We start from the raw sequence: 24494 nt of genomic DNA, 5'->3' as shown, positions 1-24494 counted from the left end.
GTCAAAAGCCTTTTCGGCATCTAACGCGATAACCAGTTCGGGAGTCTTAGTTGAGTTTTCTGTGTAAAGTACATTGAAAAGCCGCCTAACATTAGAGCAGGATTGTCGGTTCGCTAAGAAACCTGTCTGGTCAGAGTGTATTATATCCAAAATTACTTTTTCAAGACGGAGTGCCAGAACTTTTGCAAGAATTTTATAATCCACATTCAATAGGCTAATCGGGCGATATGACTCACATTTTTGAGGGTCTTTGTCTTTTTTTAAACTAACAGAGATTGTAGCCTGTGTTAAAGTTTGTGGAAGGGTCTCAGTAGTACGGGCTTCTAGAAAGACCTCACAAAGTAAAGGTGCCAGTTTAGTTGAAAATATTTTGTAGAAATTTGACGAGAACCCATCTGGGCCAGGGGCCTTGCCGCCCTGAAGAGATCTAATTGCCATCAGAACTTCTGAGATCGTAATAGGGGTATCCAGAATTTGCTTTTGTTCTGAAGTAACTGTCGGAATATTTAAATTGTTCAAAAAGGATTCTATGTGGCCAATTGGGGTGGTATTCCTAGACAGATAGAGCTTTTGATAGAAACATTTAAAAATCTTGTTAATCTTCTTTGGATCTGTTTCAATTTCTCCTGTTTGTGATTTAATCTCTAGTATTGTATTTTCTGATATGGACTGGCGAAGCTGGTGTGAGAGAAGTCTGCCTGCTCTTTCCCCATGTTCATATACATGATGCCTAGTTCTACGTATCAGTTTCTCTGTTTCTGCGATTGAAATATTTTCAAATTCTGTCTGAAGGAGAAGTCTTTGTTTGTATAAATCTACAGAGGGATTTCTTGCATATTGTGAGTCTAAATCTTCAATATGTTGAGTTATTTCCTTAAGTCTTATCTTATGTTGTCTGTTCCGATTTGCCAAGTACGAAATAATTTGTCCTCGCAGGTAGGCTTTGAGAGACTCCCAAATGGTAGACTTCGAAATATCTGGAGTGGTATTTATTTCTAGGAAAAGATCTATATGGTGAGAGATGAATTTGCAAAATTCTCCATCTGATAATAAAGCTGGGTTCAGTCTCCAGGGTCGATAATTAGTGTATGAGTTTGGGAGTCTAACATCTATTTGTACTGGTGAGTGATCAGAGATTACTATAGCGTGATATTTACAATTAGTAACATTGGCAATGAGAGTTTTATCTAGCAGGAAATAATCAATCCTTGAGAAAGAATGATGTACTGGCGAAAAAAATGAGAAATATTTGGTATAGGGTTCTTTGGCACGCAGTGGGTCCACAATATTATAGGTTTTAAGAATGGATTTCAGTGCAGTCGCAGATTTAGTAGGCGCCGCAGAGGGTCGTGTTTTGGACCTATCGAGGTCAGGGTCTAAAACTACATTAAAGTCTCCTCCTATAATCAGGTGATGGTTATTCAGATCTGGCAGCCTGCTGATAAGTCCTGTAAAGAACTGTGGGTTATCCCAGTTCGGAGCATAAAGATTAACTAGGATAACTGGCATGTTATAAAGTTTACCTGTAACAATTACAAAACGGCCATTAACATCCGACATAACATTATTAGTGACAAAGGGCAGCCCTCTCTTTATTAGTATAGCGACTCCCCTAGCCCTAGAAACAAAACCGGAGTGGTATACCTCAGAGAACCAATCTTGTCTTAGTTTTTTACTTTCAGTAGTGCTAAGGTGTGTTTCCTGAAGAAACACTATATCAGGTTTAAAGGTTTGAAGATGATTAAAAACCCTTTTCCGTTTAAGTATGCTATTAATACCCTTTACATTCCATGTAAGAAAAGTAGTCGAAGGTGGCCTGATGATACATGCTGAACTATTGTCAGACGTCATGACCTTGTTGGAGAAAAATATGAGATCCTGGATAACATAATATACATAACAAACATAATTGTAGCTGGAAAAACAACAAAAAACACCACAAAAGAACAACACATATATTCACACAACCTATCATTCCCTTCTCTTTCCCGAGCCCCCCCACCCTCCCATGAGCTAAGTCTTAACATGTAAACCTTCACCCCTACTCTACACTAACGTACCACCCACCAGGGATAAGATAAAACTAACACGATATCTGAAATTGAAAGGTATATAACATTAACAGTTACCTTAGTGATCAGGAACATATTTGAAACTTCTCTGATGCATGAAACTTATTAATCCAGGACCAACTTGAACAAAATAACAAAGTTTGTTCATTTATTAAGGTACAACGGCCTCAGCATAATCCAAGAGAAAACTGATGTGTTCGTTTCTTGGTGAACACACAGAATCTATTTTTATATATTTAGCCACGGTCATGCTGGTATCCCTTCATCAGGATCTTTTTCACATAATCCTCTGCTGCTGCTGGATCTGTGAAAATCTCCTCGCCTGCAGATGAGGTTATTTTTAGCCTTGCTGGATATAGCATCCCAAACTTCACATTCGGACATTTGCGAAGCTGGTCTTTAATTCCTTTGAAGAATCCTCTCCTCTTTACGACTGCAGCTGGAAGGTCAGGGAATATCATGATGGTGTCCCCTTTATAATGTAGTGGACCCTTTTTCGCTGCCATCCTGAGCACTTCCAGTTTTTCCTGGTAGTAATGGAACTTTACGATGAACGGTCTAGGACGGTTGTCCCTTGGAGAAACAGACTGCATGCCGCGGTGCGCATGATCCAGGGTGGGAGCTGAATCTAGGCCCAGAATGTCCTGTAGAAGCTTTGCCACAGCAGTAGAAGGATGTGAGCCTGCTTTGATCTTCTCCCTCACTCCCAATATTCGGATATTACAACGGCGTTGTCTCCCTTCCAAGTCTTCCGTTTTATCGGTAAGGACTTTAACTTCTTCTTTCAGTGAGCCGATTTGTTTCTCGAGATCGGTCACTTTGTCCGAGTATGAATTTGTAGCTTCTTCCAGGCTAGTTAGGCGTGTTTGATTAGCCTCAGAGTTAGCAGCTAGCTTCTCGAACTTTGCGCTGAACTCCGTCCGGACACCATCGATCCTGTCTACTAGTTGGGAGAGAAGGGAATCAATTGCCTCATTGAGAGCTCGACCTTGGTGTCTACTTTTAAGTCCATATTGTCAATTCTTGCCAGTACAGTTTGTTCCGAGCTGTTTATAGCCGCCATTACCTTAGCTAAGTCTGTGCCATCGGCTATCTTCTGCCCTTCCGCTTTTTTCGAGCTTTTTGGACCTGACATGGTGCAACAATAGGTCTTGGTTTCGCTAATACTCACTGTGTTACTCAGGGGAAAAGGTGTCGATAGTATGGAGTCAGATATCGGACATATTTGATGAAAAGATAGTTTATCCCCGTGGAGCCACTCAGTTTTGCGTCCCTACATGTCGCTGCACAAGAGCGCCCCCCCTATTCAGACTTCTGAGGTTACAGTTACATCATCAGCATCTGAAATGAATGTGAGAATTGTGACAAAAAGTCTACTTCCCGAAGTCTGCACCATCCCTGTATCAACTGCCAGTGCTGAGGTCTTTCTCATCCCTCCTTGCTTGAAACCTATTGTAGTTCATATACTAAAGCATAGCAACACAATTACTAAAACCCTTTTTCTTATTATCTGTTTCCTCACGGCTTTCAAAGCAGCTTGAAGAACAACCTAGCCTAAAATTGTGGACCTATTTAATAAGGATACATTTGAGGGTTTGAGATTAAAATTCGATTTTTAACCAAAGAATTTCTTGAAATACCTTGACCTTTAGAAGTTTCATATTTAAACACAAAAAAACTTCACTTTACCTTTCTTCACTATTCTAAAAGAAATAACAATAAACCATCACTCAAGGCATGATATAATTTTTCACTTTTATGGGACTGTTACTGATAGTTCCCATTGGTTCATATGAGAATAAAAAAAGGCATGATATGAAGACTTGAATAGCAGAATACCAGTTAAGGACTGGCAAAAATCCTTCTGAAAGCCCAAATGCAATTTAATAACTCCCATTTGAAAAAAAATTAATATAAACAAGAACATACATAACCCCAACTTTGTTAAATCAATTTGATCCCAACACCCCAGATATATTCATTAAATGTGGAACAAAAGGCACATTACTTCACTGCCTATGGGAATGCTCACAAATTCAAATCTTTTGGAAAGACGTCGTGAATGGACTTTAATACATTACAGGTGTGAAGATAAATTTATATACAAATTTGTGTATTCTGGGGAATTTTTCCTCCTGAATGCTAAACATGGTTAAAAAAGGACAAAATTATAATCTACTGTGTTTTGCATGGCAAACTCAACATTGATAGTCTGTGGAAATCAATTAACAGGCCAAGTCTAGAAGCCTGGCTAGCCACATTGTCAATTTCTCTAGCTGTAGAAAAACTTGCAAATGCAAATATCTTTTAAGGAGATATTGAAAAACCTTTTACCATTTTTTTAACTTTTAAAAGAAGGAAATGACAGCAAAAACTTAACAACTTAATTATCACTTAAGAGTGTCAAGATTCGGTTTTGTATATTTCTTTTTGTATTTAGTGTTTTGTTTCTGGTCTCTTTTTGGGTTTGAATTTGTTGTCTCTTGTTGTTTTCATGTGGTCTTGTTCTCTGTGTCTGTCATGTCAGTATTCACATCTCCTCAGTCAGTTACTTGTTTTCCTGCCGCGCCCATCTCCACCTACTCCTCGTTATCACTCACCTGTGCCCACTTCACCTAATTATCCTCTGTCTTTAAAACCTGGTCATCTCCTCCACTTACTCGCTGGTTCGTTTCTCTTTTCCCCCAGATGTCTGGTTCTGCTCGTCTCCTGCCCATGTCCGTTTGGTTTTTGGATTTAGTTTGTTTTGTATTTAGTTTTCTTCTTGCTGCCCTGTCAGCATTTTGTTTTTGATTGTCTTTTATTTTAATAAATTAATTGATTTTCATCATGAGTCTGCGCTCTGGGTTCGCCTCCTTTTCCACCAACCATGACAAAGAGCTATTGTTTCATAATAATGCAATATATTCATCTGGATACATGCTGATGTCTATTCTGGATTTTTGGACGAGAACTCAATACATCACCTTGTTGTATCAAATTATATTGAATCAAAATATATTACAATAAACTATATTTGGCACCTTAGGCTCATATGTTTCACAGAGCTGTGCTTTATATCTGTCTGAAACATATTTTGCATACTTTAGCACAAACACTGGAAACTAGAGAAAACTAATCCTGTGTATTGAGATGATTCTTATGTGATCTCATGTGGTATTAAAAAGAGAGCTTCAGAATATAAAATGTATATGCCAGAAATAAATGGGATTTTCTGTGACTTTCATAAATCCTGGCAGGGTAAAGTGGTTGTCGACACTGATAATCTCACCAGTAATAGCAACGTTAGCATGTTAATGTGTTAGCATGTTAATAGCTCATAAAGTGAGGATTTCCAAGAGGATCAGCTGTGGGTGGAAACTGCATTTCAGTCTTTGCTTAGATGAATTTCAAACTGAGCTTCTTTCTGCATGGATGCAGTGTGGTTCAGTCTCTGTGGCCCTGAGTGCTCTCAGTCTCGCTGTCTATGAATGTGAAAGCCTCCTGTGGCAGACAGTGCTGTGTCCAGGGCTCAACCCTTCTGATGTACTTATTAGTCATTCTCTGGCTTGTGTGCATTGCTGGATCCCAGCCAGCATTCTGCCATCTGCTGCTGGTACCGTAAATGTCAGCAAATGAGGATCCTGCTCCATATTCATAAGTTGACCTAAAAGATTAGTTGATTAGTCCAGATCCTCCAAAGTTCAGATCAGAAGCTTAATACTATCCCTTGGGTATAAAGGGGGGTGTCTCACTTTTTTCCTCTCCAATTTAAAATATATAAGGAACTTACGAGTCAGTTAGTAAAAGCTGTATCACACTGAGCTGCAACTCTTGGAGACCAGTTAAGGAATGGGATTCAAGGAGGAGTCTCTGAGATGTCTCAGAACATTTGCTGGGGTTGAGTTGCAAAGACTTCTATTCTTGTTTTGAAGTTTTTTACAGGTTCAGAAAAATTGTGCAGCAGATTTCCTCTCAAAATAGTCAGTCATCACAGGCATTTCAATTTGGCATTGAACACTTCTTCAGTTTGTTGCAGTCATCTCCTACCAGTCTCAGAAAAGCTAGAGCTGTATTTTGAGACATGTTCAAATAAATGTGTACAACAAACTTTCCTTGATATAGTAGCAGAGATGTCATGGACGTCTTGAACTTATCTCCAACAAGTCTCAAGAGGGCTGGAGCTGCATTTTGACACCTGCATGAGAAAACTCCTATGACAGAAAATATGTCCAGATCTATATGACAAATCCTACTTTTAAATGGGTCCAAATCTGCTTATTTTTATTTCAACACTTCACTCCGGCAAATTAAATCATAAACTTAGGGATTGCTGCCAAGGTAGGATACAATTTGAGCGGAAGAGAACAAAATTATGTGAATGACCCACAATACAGTTTTTTAAGCCATGCACACAAAAGTATGTTTTGATTTCCAAACAGTAACAAGTTTTTAGCCCTCCCCCCACTCCCCCTTGGTCAGACTGGTAAAGTAGTTATAAAAGAATATAAAAATCAAGAATGACTATAATATCAGTGTGGAAGGTCACCTACAAATTCATCTGTGTCTGTAAGTTTTACATATTAAGTGATCAAGGACCAGAGGCTCTAGACTCCACATCAATCTACTGTCACCTTCAAACAACAACACAAAATTTAAATGATTTTTTTAACCAGCAATCTCAAAAACTGAAACATTTCTTTAATTTATCTCTCCTATTTTCATGATAAAGAAAGCAGTGATGCTCAAAGAACCAAGTAAAAAGCTGTAACTTAATCTCCTGTTGACATGATGATCATGTTTAACGCCACTCCTGCAGCTGCTGTGCATCAAGAATGATGATCATAATGATGAAACTCTAGTAAACTACCTTTCTCCAAAGTAGATTAATAAAATGAGTTCAACTTTTCTGAGATAAGAAAAAATAAAAATCTAGAGGATTTGGCAGAAAGAAGACAAGTTCTGGAAGATAAGCAGAAAATGAAAATACTTCTGAATAAATCAACAGAGACCAAGAAATTTAAAACTTTTAGAGTATTTAGAATTTTTTTGCATAGAGGTGGTCTGAATAAGAAAAACAACACACATAATTTCTCTTCACACTGAAAAACATCTGCAGTGAACGAACAGTCTTGTTATTCTGTTCACTCAGGCTGTCCAAATTTCTGATTTAAACTTGCAGTAAATCTCTGAACAGCTTGAATCTTTTAAAAGAGGAAGTTATACCAACAGAAACGGCCAAGCTGACAGCTGATCAGCACCACTGATCTCTCATTAAATAGGCGTGTTGATCTCTGATTTCCTGTGTGTCTGCAGCCCTGAAGGCAGTCTGCTGTTATAGTTGACATTTCATGTTATTGGCCAAAACCCAAAAAACATAGTCGTGCTTCCCTCCTCAGAGTCAGTGGCCATATTTGATTGTCACCTCCTCAAACAAGTCTTTCATCCACTGATCCTCAACTACCAGGACATCAGGAACAAGAATAACTGGAACTAATTCCTCAGAATAAATGTCCTGAAGAGCTACATAACACACATTCATGTTCATTCTTAATCTTAAGTGAGGAAACAAGTATCTCTTAATGTTTTAAAGCTCCTAATGTTCTTTATGATTTATCACTTTAGCTTGGCTGTCAAACTAAACCGGCAGAGCTTTCCATTTGAGTTGTGTAATCCACGACATGTACACTGTTACATCCCCTAGTGCCCTAATGTGCATGCCCTAGTGTGCATGTTGGGGTTTTTTTTTGCATTGAAGTAATGCCTTATGTTTTCCCTAGGCCCTGCCTCCTTCCCTGAGATTGGGTGCTGCTTCCTGGTTCTAAAGCCAATCCACTTGTGCTGCACTACTTAAGGGCTGTGAAGTTGCACTTCAATGTCTTTTGGCCTCGTGACCTGTGACCCTTGTTGTACAGGTTTAAATGCCTCCTGTGTAATGTAACCTTTGGTCAGACTGCTTTTGTAGGGGAGAGCTGCCATTTTGTTTGACCTTAGTTGTCTCCTGTTTATGTGGTGGTAGGTAAGTTATATTGTAGGTTTGTATATTTTAGTTTTTCTGTGGAGTTAGGTAAATTTCTTTTATTTTTCTTTCAGTGATGTTTTGTTTGTTGTGTTGGCCTGAGCTCTCCCTGAAGCTTTTATCAGTTTGTACTGAAACAAATTTAACAACTTGGCATAAAATAAACATCTTTAACTGCCTACTGTGACGCCTCATTCACTGTCTGGATTTATGTTGGTCCCTTATACCTCCTAGACAAAGCCGGGGGACATAACAACACCATCTATTAAACTATTAGTTGCATGTTTCTGTTCATATTATCGTCTGAGTTAGCTCTGTTATAAAGTGAAGCCATGTCATGTGACTTTGTTTTTTTCTAATAGCATCGCCCCTTTTATGTGCAGAACAAACTGTAAAACTGCTACTGACTAAGTGGAATTAGTTGTGGTGTCATGCCAAAAGGTCTTGCACAGCAGATATAAATAAAAACTAATTTACATATGTTACTTATCTAAAAAAAAGGGAAAATAATAAGAAAGATTTTTAGTTAGTTTGCCTGCAGATATAAATTAAAGTAGCATTTTTTTTTCAAGGAATGCATATCACCTGCTACCTTGCATGCCAATGTTTTCCAATGTTTTAAACAAAGATCTTAAGTGATTTATTAACGCTCTGCTTTTTGTTAATTTGTTTTTGCTGGTACATCAGCCTTTTTGTTTTCCTTTTCTTAATATTCCATTCCATTCCATCCCATCCTCTTCCGCTTATCCGGGGTCGGGTCGTGGGGGCAGCAGCCTAAGCAGGGAGACCCAGACTTCCCTCTCCCCAGCCACTTGGGCCAGCTCCTCCCGGGGAATCCCAAGGCGTTCCCAGGCCAGCCGAGAAACATAGTCCCTCCAGCGTGTCCTGGGTCTTCCACTGGGCCTCCTACCGGTGGGACGTGGTCGGAATACCTCACCAGGGAGGCGTCCAGGAGGCATCCTCACCAGATGCCCGAGCCACCTCAACTGGCTCCTCTCGACGTGGAGGAGCAGCGGCTCTACTCTGAGTCCCTCCCGGATGACCGAGCTTCTCACCCTATCTCTAAGGGAGAGCCCAGACACCCTGCGGAGGAAACTCATTTCAGCCGCTTGTATTCGCGATCTTGTTCTTTCGGTCACTACCCAAAGCTCGTGACCATAGATGAGGGTAGGAACGTAGATCGACCGGTACAGCGCCCGCTTCACTGCAGACGCTGCACCAATCCGCCTGTCGATCTCCCGCTCCATTTTTCCCTCATTCGTGAACAAGACTCCACTTGGGGCAGGACATCTTCCCCGACCCGGAGAAGGCACTCTACCCTTTTCCGGCTCAAGACCATGGCCTCGGATTTGGAGGCACTGATTCTCATCCCGACCCTTTCACACTCGGCTGCGAACTGCTCCAGCGAGAGCTGTAGATCACGGTCTGATGAAGCCAATAGGACCACATTATCTGCAAAAAGCAGAGATGCTATCCTAAGGCCACCAAAACGGATCCCCTCAAAACCTTGGCTGCGTCTAGAGTCATGTTAACCAACACAACCCTACAACATCCAGAGCCTTAATGAACTCCGGACGAATCTCATCCACCCCCGGAGCCTTGCCACCGAGGACCTTTTTAACCACCTCGGTGACCTCAGCACCGGAGATTGGAGAGCCCGACCCAAAGCTCCCAGGCTCCGCCTCCCCAATGGAAGACATGCCGGTAGGATTAAGGAGGTCTTCGAAGTATTCGGCACACCGACCCACAACATCCTGAGTTGAGGTCAGAAGCACACCACCCTCACCATAAACAGTGTTGGTGCTGTACTGCCTTCCCCTCCTGAGACACCGTATGGTGGACCAAAATCGCCTCGAAGCCGTACGGAAGTCTTTTTCCATGGCCTCTCCAAACTCCTCCCATGCCCGAGTTTTGCCTCAGCGACCACCCGAGCCAGTACCCGTCAGCTGCTTCCGGAGTCCCACAGGCCAAAAACGCCCGATAGGACTCCTTCTTCAGCCTAATGGCATCCCTCACCGCCGGTGTCCACCAACGGGTTCGAGGGTTGCCGCCACGACAGGCACCAACTACCTTGCGGCCACAGCTCTGATAAGCCGCCTCAACAATGGAGGCACGGAACATGGCCCACTCGGACTCAATCTCCCTCGCCTCCCCCGAAACATGTTCGAAGTTCTCCCGGAGGTGGGAGTTAAAGCTCCGCCTAACAGGAGACTCTGCCAGACGTTCCCAACAGACCCTCACAATACGATTGGGCCTGCCAGGTCTGACCGGCATCCTCCCCCACCATCGGAGCCAACTCACCACCAGGTAGTGGTCAGTCGACAGCTCCGCCCCTCTCTTCACCCGAGTGTCCAAGACATGCGGCCGCAGATCAGATGAAACAACAACAAAGTCGATCATTGAACTGGGACCTAGGGTGTCCTGGTGCCAAGAGCACATATGGACACCTTTATGTTTGAACATGGTGTTCTTTATGGACAATCCATGACGAGCACAGAAGTAGAGATAGAGCACAGAAGAGGAGCACACCCCTCCAGGTCTCACTGTCATTGCCCACGTGAGCGTTGAAGTCCCCCAGCAGAACAAGGGAGTCCCCAGGAGGGGCACTCTCCAGTAACCCCTCCAAGGACTCCAAAAAGGGTGGGTAATCTGAACTGCTGTTCGGCGCATAAACGCAAACAACAGTCAGGACCCGTCCCCCCACACGTAGGCGGAGGGAGGCTACCCTCTCGTTCACCGGGGTAAACCCCAACGTACAGGCACCAAGATGGGGGGCAAAAAGTATGCCCACTCCTGCTCGGCACCTCTCACCGTGGGCAACTCCAGAGTGAAAGAGTGTCCAACCCCTCTCAAGGAGACTGGTTCCAGAGCCAGAGCCGTGCGTTGAGTTGAGCCTGACTATTTCTAGCCGGAACCTCTCAACCTCACACACCAGCTCAGGCTCCTTCCCCACCAGAGAGGTGACATTCCATGTCCAAAGAGCCAGCTTCTGTAGCCGAGGATCAGACCGCCAAGGTCCCCGCCTTCGGCCACCACCCATCTCACATTGCACCCGACCCCTTTGGCCCCTCCCATAGGTGGTGAGCCCATGGGAAGGGGGACCCACGTATCCTCTTCGGGCTGTGCCCGGCCGGGCTCTATGGGCGAAAGCCCGGCCACCAGGCGCTCGCCAACGTGCCCCACCTCCAGGCCTTGCTCCAGAGTGGGGCCTCGGTGACCCGCGTCCGGGCGAAATATTCTTTTCTTAATAAATTAGTTTTATTTTTTATCTCTAAATGAGTCTGCATATTGGGTTCGCCCCATAGTAACCCTTTCATGACAGGAGCAATAATTAAATTGTAAATGGTGGCAACTGTTTTATTATTGTTATTATTATATATGTGTGTGTGTGTGTGTGTCATCACCAGAGCTAAGCAAATACCTCAACAGTAGAATTTATTACCAGTCAAAGTAGAGGAATTGTTTTCACCCAAAAAGGAGTAGGAGAATTGTGTAAGAGCTATGCAAATATCTGTCAGCACTTTAAAAAATTTCTGCAATACTCACTTCATTTCTGAAAGCTCATGATTATGCAGGACATGGTCGGTTTTATTAGTGATCTATGAATGATCAGAGGCAGCTTAAAAAACAGATTGATCTTTGCAGTAATTTCATGGAAGTGTTTTCAGTTTCAACCTTTTCTGCTCTGGTGCAAAAAGAACAAAAGCAGGAGACCATGAATGACAGTCTTACATAATATATGTAATCTTTGTATTTTATTCAAATCACTTTTGGTATCAGGTTTTTGTTGTTAAGTAACAGTATGTTTTCCCAATATTATTGTCATTGTTTGTTGGTTGACATGCTCAGGCTTTTACTTGATTACTGTATGTTCAGTTTAAACCATTGTGAGGCTGTGCCTAAAAGTAATGACACTAAACCACACAAAATAGTGTTACTTGATGAGTACTTCTGGAATTTGATGGGACAACACTGATGACACAATCACAGAAGTTGACAAACAATACTGCCTTCTACCAGAGCTGCAGCCGTGTCAACTCACAGGACTGCTAGTTGCTGGAGAATGTTTCCCTTCAAATAACTTTTATTCTGCTGACAGAAAATGGGGAAAAAATATTAATTTCCAGGCTTTCTGTTTTTTCCTTTCAATCCAATATGTGCTACAATCCAGCCACTCAGTGAGGCTAAAACATAAATGTATTTTGATATATTTATATTTCTATCTTTTAGTATTTTAAACATTTTTTAACAAAACTGGATAAATGTTTGCCAAGATCATTTTTCCTTTATCAAGTGTCAACTTTTCAACAACTAAACAGTAGCAACAGAAAAAAGGATCAAACTATATTTGGGGAAAGACTCAGCGCATCTCTCCACCTGTCCGACTGATCTCCCCAAAGACACAATAATGAGCAAAATCCACCATCTGGCAAACTGGCTGAGAGCAAAATCTTCCCAAAAACTGTTGTGTGAATGTGCTAAATTTAATTCTGTTCTAATTAGTTTTGTGTCGAGAGCCTCAGCTGTGGCTGTGCTGATCAGAAACAAATCATTCATCAATCAGTCCACCAGACCAGAATATTATTTCTAGTTTAGAGAAACAATATCTTTTTACAAAGTAATCATTCTCTCATGTTTACATGTATAGAAGCACAAACAACTTTGTAGTTGTGATAACTCATTAGTGGCTAACTCTTAGTTCTGTAGATTACTTACGCAGTAGTTTAGTATTCCTAAAGTTGTCAGGATCGGAGGTGACGGAAAAGAACACTGAGTGCAGACTCATCTTCAAAAATAAACTTTATTTTTCTTTATTTAATAAATTAACAAAACTAAAGCTGACATGGCAGCAACTCAAAACAGAACAAAAACCAAAAAGGACGGCAGGGTAAGGCAACAAGGAACCATGGCACAGAGAAACAGCACCAACAAACAACAAACAATGAACCGATGGATAGTGAGAGAAGTGACCAGGTTTTTGAATACTGAGGGTGACGAGGTAAGTGGAAACATGTGAGTGGAGATGATGACAGACAGGTGGAGATGGGTGTGGCAAGGAGGGCAAAAGAGAGACAGAGGAGGAGTGATTACTGGGCAAAATACAAACAGGAAAAAACCAAACTGAAAACAACAACAAGAATAATAAAGAAAACAAAACAGAAAACACAAAAATCCAAATCCTCACAAAAGTACAGAAATGGCTGCATCATTGACTGTTGCTGTGCAAAAAAGAATGGGGTAAAAAAAAAGAACACACAAAAAAGAATAATGTATTTATCTCTTCAGAAATAATATGCTATAATTTAGATGCCATGCACTGGTGGTAGCCTAGCAACAACTAAAAAAACAGTACTTAGCATATTGTGTGCCAACATCTCAGTGGTATCATGTAATGAAAGAAGAGGTCCTAATTATTACTGCAACATCGACTGAGACATCTCCAGATAATAATGACTGGGCTAAGTTTAAGCTGTTTAAAGGGTTTAGGGGAAGAAAAATGAAAAAGAACATGTCAGTATTGGAAAAATGAGGCTTAATTTATTCCTAAAAATATGTTCAAATGGCAAACAAAACAATACAGATGGAACAGTCCCAATGGTTCTGTATGTGTCTTTACACGGACTTGCAACTTGCTTTAACTCTTAACTCCAGTTTGTGCATAATAATTCAGGTGCTGCATCTTTTGTTGCCTTATTGTGAAGCAAGTTTGTGTCTGCAGGAACTCAGTTACACTCCGAAACTCTCTATAAAGTTAATTTGATTGTAAAGTGGAACATTTTCACTTTTTTTCCATTTGATAAAAAACACAAACTTTTGGTCTTCTCAGATTTTGTTCTTGGTACTTTCCTTGATTTTCCATTACATAACATGAAACAAAATGGAAGCATGCTGTCTGACAGTAATAGCTGTTCATCAGAAAAACACATCACAGAGAATGTTGATTAAACAAAACATCAAATCAAAGATTTTTGCCTTGAGGGTTTGAGTCACTTGATGAATAATTTCAGTCCTAGCTAATATTAAGTTGTCTAAAGTTTTATTTTCTGCCAAACTAGTTCCAGTTTTGTCAAAGGGTATCACAATCAGCCAGCACCCTCTGTTGGCCAAAACAGTGACCTAGTGTAGATTTACATATATCCTGGCAATACCAGCAAGTTCAATTAAAGATTTCTAACAAATAATTAAATATATATATATATATATATATAACTTAGCTGATCTTTTGTAGTGTGCATATGCTCATGAGAGTGCAGTGGTTCTAACTGTGGAGAGGAAAGGTACATACTTTAGTGAAGGTAGCAAGATGGGTAGCTTCCAAGGAAAATTGTTTGGAACAAGTGGCATAGCACATGTATATTCAATTACTCAATTGATCGATGTATTATTTAATAAGTCTTTGATTAATAGAATGTTTAAGTGAAATTAACTTTTTTTCTCACTTTTTTTTGTTGCGAAAAAAAAGTCCAGAACAACTATTCAGTCATAAGCTTTCAACCTTTTTTAAATTTCAGTTTTAACCAGATGTATACATACACTATATAAAAAAAGAAACAGCCATTCTTATCTCACTGTCTGACATAAAATTAGACTAAACGGTTCCTGTTTTAGGTCAGTTAGGATTCCCAAAATCATTTCTGTTTGTTAAAACCCCAAATAATGAGTGAGAATAATTTTATTTTTATTTTGCTTTTCTCAAAGTCACAAGTTTGTATGCCAAGATTGCTATGCTGTGAAACAATTTGGGAAAGCCCAGATGATGTCATGGATTTGAAAGCTTCTGATAGGTAAGTTGATGACATTTGAATCAATTGGGGGCACACCTCAAACAGAGTGCTTATTTGTTTGACATCATGGGAAAATCAAAATAAATCAGCCAAGATATCAGGAAGAAAATTGTTGACCTCAAAACTCTGGTTCATCATTGGGTACAATTTCCAGATACCTGAAGGTGCCATGGTCATCTGTTCAAACAATTATACACAAGTATAAACACCAGGGGAATGTCCTGCCAACATACCACTTAGGAAGGAGAGAAATTCTATTTTTCCAACATGAATGTGGTTTGGTGTGAAGTATGTGAATCAACAACAAAACAAAAGCAAAAGACCTTGTAAATATGCTGCTGAAGCTGGTCAGAGTCATTATCCACAGAGAAATGAGTTCTGTACTAACATGAGCTGAAGGATACTCGGAGAGGAAAAAAACATTACTACAAAAGCAACAAAACAAACAACAACCCTAGATTACAGTTTGCAAAATGCACAGGGACAAAAATCTAAATTTTGGAAGAGATGTCCTTTAATCTGATAAAACTAAAATTGAACTGTTTGGTCATAATGACAATTCTTATATTTGGAGGAAAAAGGGGGAAGCTTGTACTATCCCAACTGAAGTATGGGGGTGGCAGCATCATGTTATTAGAGTATTTGGCTGCAGGAAGGACTGGTGCACCTCACAGAATAGATGTCATAATAAGGAAAGAACTTTATGAGGAAATATTGAAGCAACATCTAATGACACCAGGAATTAAAAGTTTGGGCGCAAAAGATTTTTTCAAATGGACGATGACCATAAGTATGCTGCCTAATTAGTAACAAAGTGGCTTAATTACAAGAAAGTCAATGTTTTGGTGGCCATCACAAAGCCCTGAACTCAACCCCATAGAAAATTAGTGGGTAGAGCTGAAAAGGTGTGTGTGAGTAAGGCAGCTTACAAACCTGACTCAGTTCCACCAGGTCTGTCAGGAGGACTGGGACAAAACTAGCAAACTATTGTGAGAAGATGTGGAAGGAAATCTAAAAACATTTGACCCAAGTCATACAGTTTAAAGGTGATGCTACCAAATTCAAAACATGTAAACATGTGAATGTAAAGAAAGTAACTAGAAAAAAATAATTTTATTATTTCATCGTATTCTTTTTATACTACGTATGTAAACTTCCTGTTTCAACCGAAGATTTGTAAGGGGAGAGAGAAGAAAAAAGAAAAAAAAGTAAAAATAGCTGCATACAAATGTCATAGCTTGCTTCAAATAGAAATGATCAATGTTCCTTTTTTGTATAGAGGATCACTCTTTTTAAATAAGAAAAGGTTGTAGCTGATTCTGAACTTTACTAGAACTGGAAAGACACTTCCACTCTTTCTGAGAATAGCTGATAGATATTAAAGAATCTGAGAAAAAAACAAAGCACAATGGAAGTAAACAAACAAAGATATGTTATTAAAAACCATCTTAAATAATTCCAGTGACATAATTGAGAGATTTACTCACCCGCTCTGCTGACTGTGCAGTGCCAAAAAAGATGGGGATGAAGGCCAACCAGATGATGCAAGTAGTGTACATGGTAAATCCAATAGGTTTGGCCTCGTTGAATGTCTCGGGCACACTACGTGTCTTGATGGCATAAACAGTGCATGTGACCATCAAGAGGATACTGTATCCCAAGGAACAGATTAATGAGAGATCCGAGATATCACACTTAAGGACGCCACGAGCGTTCTTAGGATCCTGTGTACGTTGCTCCCCATAGTCCACAAAGGTGTGTGGAGGGTCAGCGGCAAACCATATGAGGATGCCCAGCAACTGAACTGAGATGAGCGAGAAGGTGATGATCAACTGGGAAGCTGGTGAGATGAAGCGAGGTGCCGTGACTGCTTTCTTTCCCTGTTCAAAGATACGGTGGATACGGTTGGTCTTGGTCAGCAGGGCAGCATAGCTGAAGCACATGCCAAGGCCCAGGAAGATGCGGCGGAAGGAACAGACGACTAAATCAGGAGCAGCAATCATAGGGAAGGTGATGATGTAACACAAGAAGATACCTGTCAGCAGAACATAGCTCATCTCCCGACCTGAGGCACGCACAATGGGTGTGTCATTGTAGCGGATGAAGGTGACAATGACAAAAGTTGTCCCGATTATACCCATGACTGAGATGAAGACAGGCAACAAAGCCCAAGGTGAGTGCCACTCCAACTTGATGATGGGAATTGACTGGCAGCTGGTGCGGTTCTGGTTGGGTCTCTTTTCATATGGACAGAGCTCACACATGAACTCACTGGCCTGGAAATGGTATCCTTCACAGCGCTCGCAGTGCCAGCAGCAAGGAACGCCTTTTACAACCTTTTTTCTCTCGCCAGTACGGCAGGGCATGCTGCACACAGAGGCAGGCAGGGAGGAATCATCAGCAAGCCACTGCAAGGCCTCCATCTGAAAGGGGAGAGAGAAGATTATCAATGTTCACCATCAAATAACTGAGCAACACTACAATTCAATTTATTTTACCAATAGAGAGGTTTTCCTTGGTAATTGAATTGTAGTTCAGATTTTTATTGCCTACTGTTGTAAGGCGAAGGCAGACATGTCACCATGTCACTGGATGAATTTCAATGAGACATTCAGGAAATAGTTATTGGATGTACATCTACAAATGATTAATGATTTGGAGTCAAACAAATTGAGAATGGCCACCATAGCAAATTGGCATTATAAACCACAAAATAGATATTATTCAGTCAATTTTACAGCTAAAATTTGATTGTGGTAGATGATCACAACACATATTTAACCATCAACAGTTCATGTGAGATCGCACAGAATGTTATTTTCAAGGTTTGAATCAAACAGCTACAAGTCAATTTTTGACATAAAATGATCTTAGTCTAAAACTCTGCCATGATATGTGGCAGGCAGTATATTCATTCCTTCATGAAATACCAGGCTTTTAATTATTTTCAGTCTTTGTTTCTGTGACCCTTGGTATCGGATTGCAATCGGATAATTTTAATTACAGGAATGAACTGTCAATGGGCATTGAAAACGTTTTAACTCAAATCACCTTTGGACCCCATGTATCCATGTACTGTATGTTTGGCAGTCTGAGGGGCAATTTAACTTAATTCTTGATGTGGGACCTTCGACTGAGCTGACAGACCCCACACAAGAGACAGAGCAGATGTCTCAGTGTAAAAAAAAAAAGAAAAAAAGCCAGCTGCGGCTGATTAAACATAACTGAATAGCAAACCTTGTATGGACATGTTTATCTGGTTAAATGTTTGTTTTAATTGTTTTAGAGCTGTTGGACCGCAGCTGGGGTTCTCTGTTAGCTATAATGTGGTGTCATTCACAGAATAACAGCCTTATGTAACATATATTCAACTAATTAAGCACAGAACCAATGTTACATTCACAGTAAAGTTGTAAAACAGGTGATGACTGTCAGCACACAATCAACTTTGGAGGAGTTTTACAGGTTTAAATTTTCAGTCTTTGCTCTGACACTGAGCTCTGTGAAGTAACTAATCATTTTGCTCCTTTAGTTCTCTTATGTTGCATCGGTTATGTAATTAAGCTTATTAAGAGCAAACTGTGACTGAAATTACTCTGAACCGTGTTAATGTCAAAATAATAATATAATTTAGATCTCTGCATTATTGTCATTATTACAGGAACAACAACAGACTGCAAATTCGTTGCTCACTAAATGTCTCTGTGTGACCTGGCTGTGTGTAGACCTGCATACAGCACAGGTATTTGACATCAGATCACAAAACATTTTGGGATACACAGTTTACCACCAAATGTGACCAGACATGCATTTTCTTATCAAAGCCACTCACATTAAGATACAGCTGATCAGTCCAGTGTCCGATAACCTTGTACTCTGCCTGGGAGCTGTTGTTAATCTGATACTGGAAGATGTCATAGCGTCCAGGAGCATCACCATTCTCGTTAAAGGTCACCGGAGTCCCTGCACTTCCTGCAAACAAGAACAGCAAACATCTTCAGTCACTTACTCGAGTAAAAAAGCAACACAAGATAAACATTTAACTGAATAACTGAATGAGCAGGCATGGTTGATAAAATGAAGTGATTATTGTCATGAGGAAGGCCCAAATGCATGGCAGGATCTGTACAACCCATGCAGGCTGGCTAAGGGAAACCTAAAAAGTCTGATTTGATTTATGGATTAGACAGGGTGCTTTTGCAAGAGATTCTGAATATCACTGTCTTATCACCAATGCAGTTTTTTAAAATTGATAGAATTTTATCTGTATAATGACATCCTGACATCTTGATTCATCAGTCAGTCAACCATATTACATTGTTGTTGTCAAATTACCCAGCCAAAATAAAATAAAATAAATAATAACAATAAATGCGTATTTCTGTGCTGTGTCAGAAAGATTCAGAGTTGTGACTTCTATCATTGTCTTTCTGAAGCAGTGATGTGAAATGTTTTTACTATTTTAAAAACATTTCTCATGTCTCTGCTAAAGCACGAGTTAAGATACAGTATATGATTATAGCTATTTGTTTATCTCTGTGTTTGTATTAGTTTGTATTAGAAGTGGAACAGATCAAAAAATCCATTGTTCAGTTTTCAGGGTCATGGTTTAAAGTGGGTGGGTGTGGGGGATTATGTATTTCTTTAACTCAAGAAATACAATGTCTTAGTATCAGATAATCCACCATTTACACATTAAAATCCCAGTTATTCTTTAAGACATGTCATATAGTTGTGAAAGAATGAAGCCATTGAGCAATAACAATGTCTATGTGACAGGGCTTGATTTAAAACTGGGTGAGATTTTTTTGTACAACGACTGGGTATACTTGTTTCAAAATGCTTTTCTTTTATTTGTCAGTAATGAAAGTTACAAAAGAAAACAGAAGTAAGTTATTCACTTTCATAGCTAAACAGAACAAGTTTTCTTGACACTAAAATACAGTTACTACTTTATTAAGGGTTTTTGGAAATGTTCAGCACACAAAGTCTAAACTGACCTAAACTTATAGGCTATATTTATCAAAATGTTATTTTTGGTGTGGGTCTTACAAATATTGTATGAGTAAAATGACATATTAAAGCTCTGGCTCCTTAGCAGCGTTTTATATAAAAGAAAGATTTTCCTTCCTAATGGTAAAACAAAAAGTCTTTATATATGAACCTACACTTTACTCAATATTTCATAATTATAATATTAAACAATATTTTAAATAATTGTAATTATGTCCCATTTTACTTACAATCATATAACCATATTCAACATTCTTTCTGTGCAAGATTCTTAGTTTTTGGTAAATAAGAGTACTTAAAAATGTATAAAAAGTTTTTTGAAATTTTTTCTTCAAAATAGGTGTGGCATAACATGTCGACCTAAAGAAGCTACTCAGTTTTGTCACTAAATCTCATCTTAAGTTATTGAATTGCAATTAGATAGCACTAAATAAAGACATGTATTGCCTCAGTGTTCATGAAAAAACGTTTCCACTTAAACCAACTTTCAAGGTGGTCTGGACCCCTTTTATCTGCATAAGTTTGTTAGACTGAACACAATCTATCCCTAGCCAAGCTGTAGAACAATATCTGACATAATCACAAGCAGCAGAATGGACATCTCAGGATTAGAAAATAAGAAAAGAGCCTGCTAAGCTGCCAGCTGATTAAAAATAATTTAAATTCATGTTTGTTCTGATTGTTTTTGAATCCGCTGTAGTCACTGCAAGCTTTAATGTATTGTTTCAATCACAGAAAAACAATCTGAGCAGCATTATGTTGCGTTGTATTCACCTATTTAAACACAGCTTTGATGTTAAATTCAAAGTGTAAGTGTGTAGAAGACAGCTAATGGATGTCAGTGCATTGTGCATTTTTACAAGTTAAAATCTTCAGTCTCAGCTCTGTGAAGTCAGTGAACATTGTATATACACCTTTAAGTAATTAATCTCATCAAGACATAACTCTTTAAAAATATAACTCAATTGGCTCTAAATGTTAATGTGAAAATATTAATATAGTTCAGATGTCTGAATGTATTGACATTATTCCATGGGCTGCTGAGGCTCAGTGGATAAAACTGTCATCCTCCAATGAGATAGTTGGATTCCACCAGTATGCCACATGCTGAAGTGTCCCTGGGCAAGACACTGAACCCCTTGTTGCCTTCGATGTGCCCCATCAGTGTATGAATGTGATCTAAAGCACTAATTAGACTAGAATGTTTTATTCAGATCAGCTTTGTAGAGCTGTAGTAGAGTGCTGTGTGAATGTTTGTGTGGATGAATAAATGAGGGCACCGATTGTGTTGTAAAGTACTTTGAATGATCTGATCTAAAAAGGTTCTAAATGAGTACAGTCCATTTACCATCATTACAGAAACATCAGCAGACCTGCTGAAATCCTGTCTCTTGCTGTGTGACAAGGCTATGTGTGTATCTGCATACAGCGTGGGTATATGACATTGATTACAAAAAAAAAAAAAAAAACATTTTGGGAAATTTTACCACTAAATGTAAATAGACATGGCAGAAATGACCACTTGCAGTTAAATCACCCAAAAAATTTGGAACGACAACTATGAACAACTTGAAAGAAAGTAGTTTACCAAGAAAGTTACAATTGAAACCAAGATACACATTTCTAAAAACAATATATATTTTTAACAATAACATCCAACATTTTAAATAAAAATGTTGGATTTCAGAGTGACTGAACCACGGGCTTTGTTTAGTCTCCTCATCTCATAAAAAATCAGTCTCCTTTTTTCTCAGCTGCTGCATTCACTGACTTACATTCCTTGCTACAGTGCAAACTTAACATTGAAGATGCATATCAGTTTGGATCTGTTAACCCCAAGAGGAAGAGCAGCAGATTTGAGCTAAAGGGCAGAGTAACAACAACAGCAAAAAAAAAAAGAAAAAAATCACAATGAAGTTAGTGGGCATAGGTTTAATCCTGTGTTGCTCCAATTGCCTTCTCTGGCATGAATAAAAACAGCACAAATCACAGGAGCATGGAGACGAATCCCTACAGCTTGCCTCAGGATGGAGAAACACCTTCAACAGCCACCACCAACTTCTCCTCCTCCCATTAACCATTTCCCACCTTATTTTATGTCATTTCACTTCAGAAACTGTGTTGATACAGAATTAACACTTTTAATCCACATTCTATCCAAACAGTGGAACCAGAATATAATATTTTATACTGAATTTTCATCATAACCACAATAAAGCAGAACACAAACAACACACAGAAGAAAGAATAAATGTTGCACAACAATTTTGCAGTTTTCAATCCATTTTCACTCAGAAGATGGCAATGTAGATTTCCATCCTGTTCAGTGAGAAAAATGCAGCTGAAGGACATTATTATGCCAAAATGTGATGCAGAACCAAATGTTAGCAGACCTTGGGGTGAGAATGTGCCATCTCTGTTGGCATGATACTGTTTGAGAGAATTTACAACATGAATAGTTTAAATGTCTAGACTGTCATGAAGTTTAACAAGAATTTCTGTTCTTTAGAATCATTCAGGTATCTATTTAGAGTTTAGTTGTTGTTTTTTTGTTTGTTTTTGTTAAAAATTCAGGGTATGCCGTCATGGTGGCAGTAACTCAGGATGAGACACAGGACGTACCAAGAAGGCGGCAAAAATTCTCGCCTCATTTTTATAGATGGCACTGGGGTTGGCCATTCCAGTGTTTTTTCACAAGTTTTTCACAAAACAACTGTAGCTAACATTTTCTATATCATTCACAGTTTCATTCCAGTTATTAACTTACAACAAAATAAAAATTTTATGGTGACAGGATGATAAAGTAAAACAGTTGAAGAAAATCAGTAAAAAACAGCTGTCGCAATCTGTTTTTCAGTGCTTATTTTTTTAATGTTTTTATGTTCATTCCTTGTGTTGTTATGATTATTTTCTGTGCTTTCCTTGTGTTCAGTTGTTCCTCAGCGTTTCCTGTGTCATCACTACTTTTCCTCATTGAATACTGCTTCTCAGTCTTTCACTCACACCTGTTCCCTATACTCATCAGGCTCAGTTACAATCACTTACCTCATCAGTCTTAGCCCACTTACTCTCTCAGTCTTCACTCCATCTGCAGTCTGGCATGCTAGTATGTTACTCTGCTTCCTTTGTGCTCTTTGTGATTTTTGCTTCTTGTGTTTTATTATTTGCTGCCACTTTAGCCTTTTTTTACTTCAGTTTTCCTTTATGTTTTGTCAGCTGCCACATCAGCTTTTTTGTTCATTGTTCATTTTGTTCATTAAAACCACTATTTCCACTGAGCCCTCATGTAGTCCTGCATATTTGGGTCCTAGCTACACACAAATTGACAACAGCTCTGGTGTTTCTTTGGTTTCTATTTCATTGTTTCTCAAAACCTCTGTATTTTCAGTATACACAATACTCTAAAAAAGTTTCTTTTTAATTTTTTTTAAATAAGTGTTTATTTTTGTAGACAAACACTTGGCTTGACTTAAAATGAGAGAAGCAAAGCAGCAAAAATATTAGTTTTTTAAAAAGATCTGGTGTAGTGTGGATGGGGTTGTAGCACGCAACTAACATTGGCTCTTGTGAGACACTACATGATGTGAAAGATGATTATATATTAACTGCTCTTGGTACTCCAGTTTCCTCCCACAAACTAAAACATGCATGTTAAGTTATTTGGTAAAAATCAAAATTGTCCCTAGGTGTAAGTAAGAGGGTAAATGGTTGTCTGTCTCGTTTGTTTCTATGTGTCTCTGTGATGAACTGGCAACCTCTCCAGGTTGTAACCAGCCTTTCGCCCAGTGACTGCTGGAGAAAGGCACCGGCTTCTCACAACTCTGCACAGAGAAGAGGGTAAAAAAATATAGATGTATGGATCATCTGGGACATTGTAAAATGTATGTACATGTAAAACAAAAAAGAAAATACAGTCAATGGGGGCTCCCAAATTGAACCAATCAACAGTTGTGTTTTTCAGTTGCACAAGAGCGCCGCATCTGAATGAGGTGGAGCATATTTGTACTCAAACACTGACTTTTAGTGTAACTGGAGAGTCTTTGGGGGTATTGGTACATTAGCTGACTGTATAAATGATAAAGCTTGAAGTTTTGGTGAGAAGGTAACCATGTGTTGAGGCATTTTATGAAGTTAAGGATCTGAAGAGAAACAAAAGTAGCCAAAAGTCATAATGTTCACCTGGTAAGCCAACATGTTTCAGTTATGTATTTCAGTCACTAACCTTTACACTGTGTTCCATTTACCTCATAAATTATATGTAGGAGGGATGTTAGACCCAATTTAACAGTTTTCCTGTTGCAAGTTAGAAAGCCAGTAGAATTTACCAGTTGTGCCACACAAGCCAATAACAATAGATTTCTCTCCATTCTAAGCATTCAAAAACTGTAGCAACATGTTCACTAATAATGGTGAGACAGTACTGTGTGCAGGGGTGGAAATTAGCACCCGCCAAATGCGGGTAAATATTTGAAGTGGCGGGTGAATTTGATCAAGACACACGCCACTGTGGCGGGTTGGCAATTTGAACAGAAAAGGTGTTATTTGTCCTCTTGTCATATAGGGGGCAGCAATGTGCTCGAGTTGCTGCTGTTACGTCGAGCCGCGTTCCCCCATCAGATACGGAGC

General features: G+C 39.4%; 1 protein-coding gene across 3 annotated transcripts in view; it reads right to left on the bottom strand.

Annotated features, from left to right (window-relative positions):
- The window catches only part of LOC108250582 (metabotropic glutamate receptor 8-like), a 297339-nt gene that overhangs the window by 34226 nt on the left and 238619 nt on the right, over window positions 1-24494 (bottom strand). For 2 of the 3 annotated variants that reach the window (XR_005234323.1, XM_037980851.1), the window contains exons 8-9: window positions 18688-18827; window positions 16343-17278 (exon numbers count right to left, since the gene is read on the bottom strand). Coding sequence is in view for 1 of the 3 variants with exons in the window: in XM_037980851.1 (XP_037836779.1) it covers window positions 16343-17278; window positions 18688-18827 (1076 nt within the window). In the remaining 2 variants the exon portion in view is untranslated. Of the gene's footprint in view, window positions 1-16342; window positions 17279-18687; window positions 18828-24494 lie in introns of those variants that run through there. The other variant, XR_005234324.1, reaches the window with a different exon arrangement.

This window comes from Kryptolebias marmoratus, linkage group LG17 (genome assembly GCF_001649575.2).
Source record: "Kryptolebias marmoratus isolate JLee-2015 linkage group LG17, ASM164957v2, whole genome shotgun sequence".
Lineage (NCBI taxonomy): Eukaryota > Metazoa > Chordata > Actinopteri > Cyprinodontiformes > Rivulidae > Kryptolebias > Kryptolebias marmoratus.
This window is presented reverse-complemented; position numbering and strand designations above follow the sequence as displayed.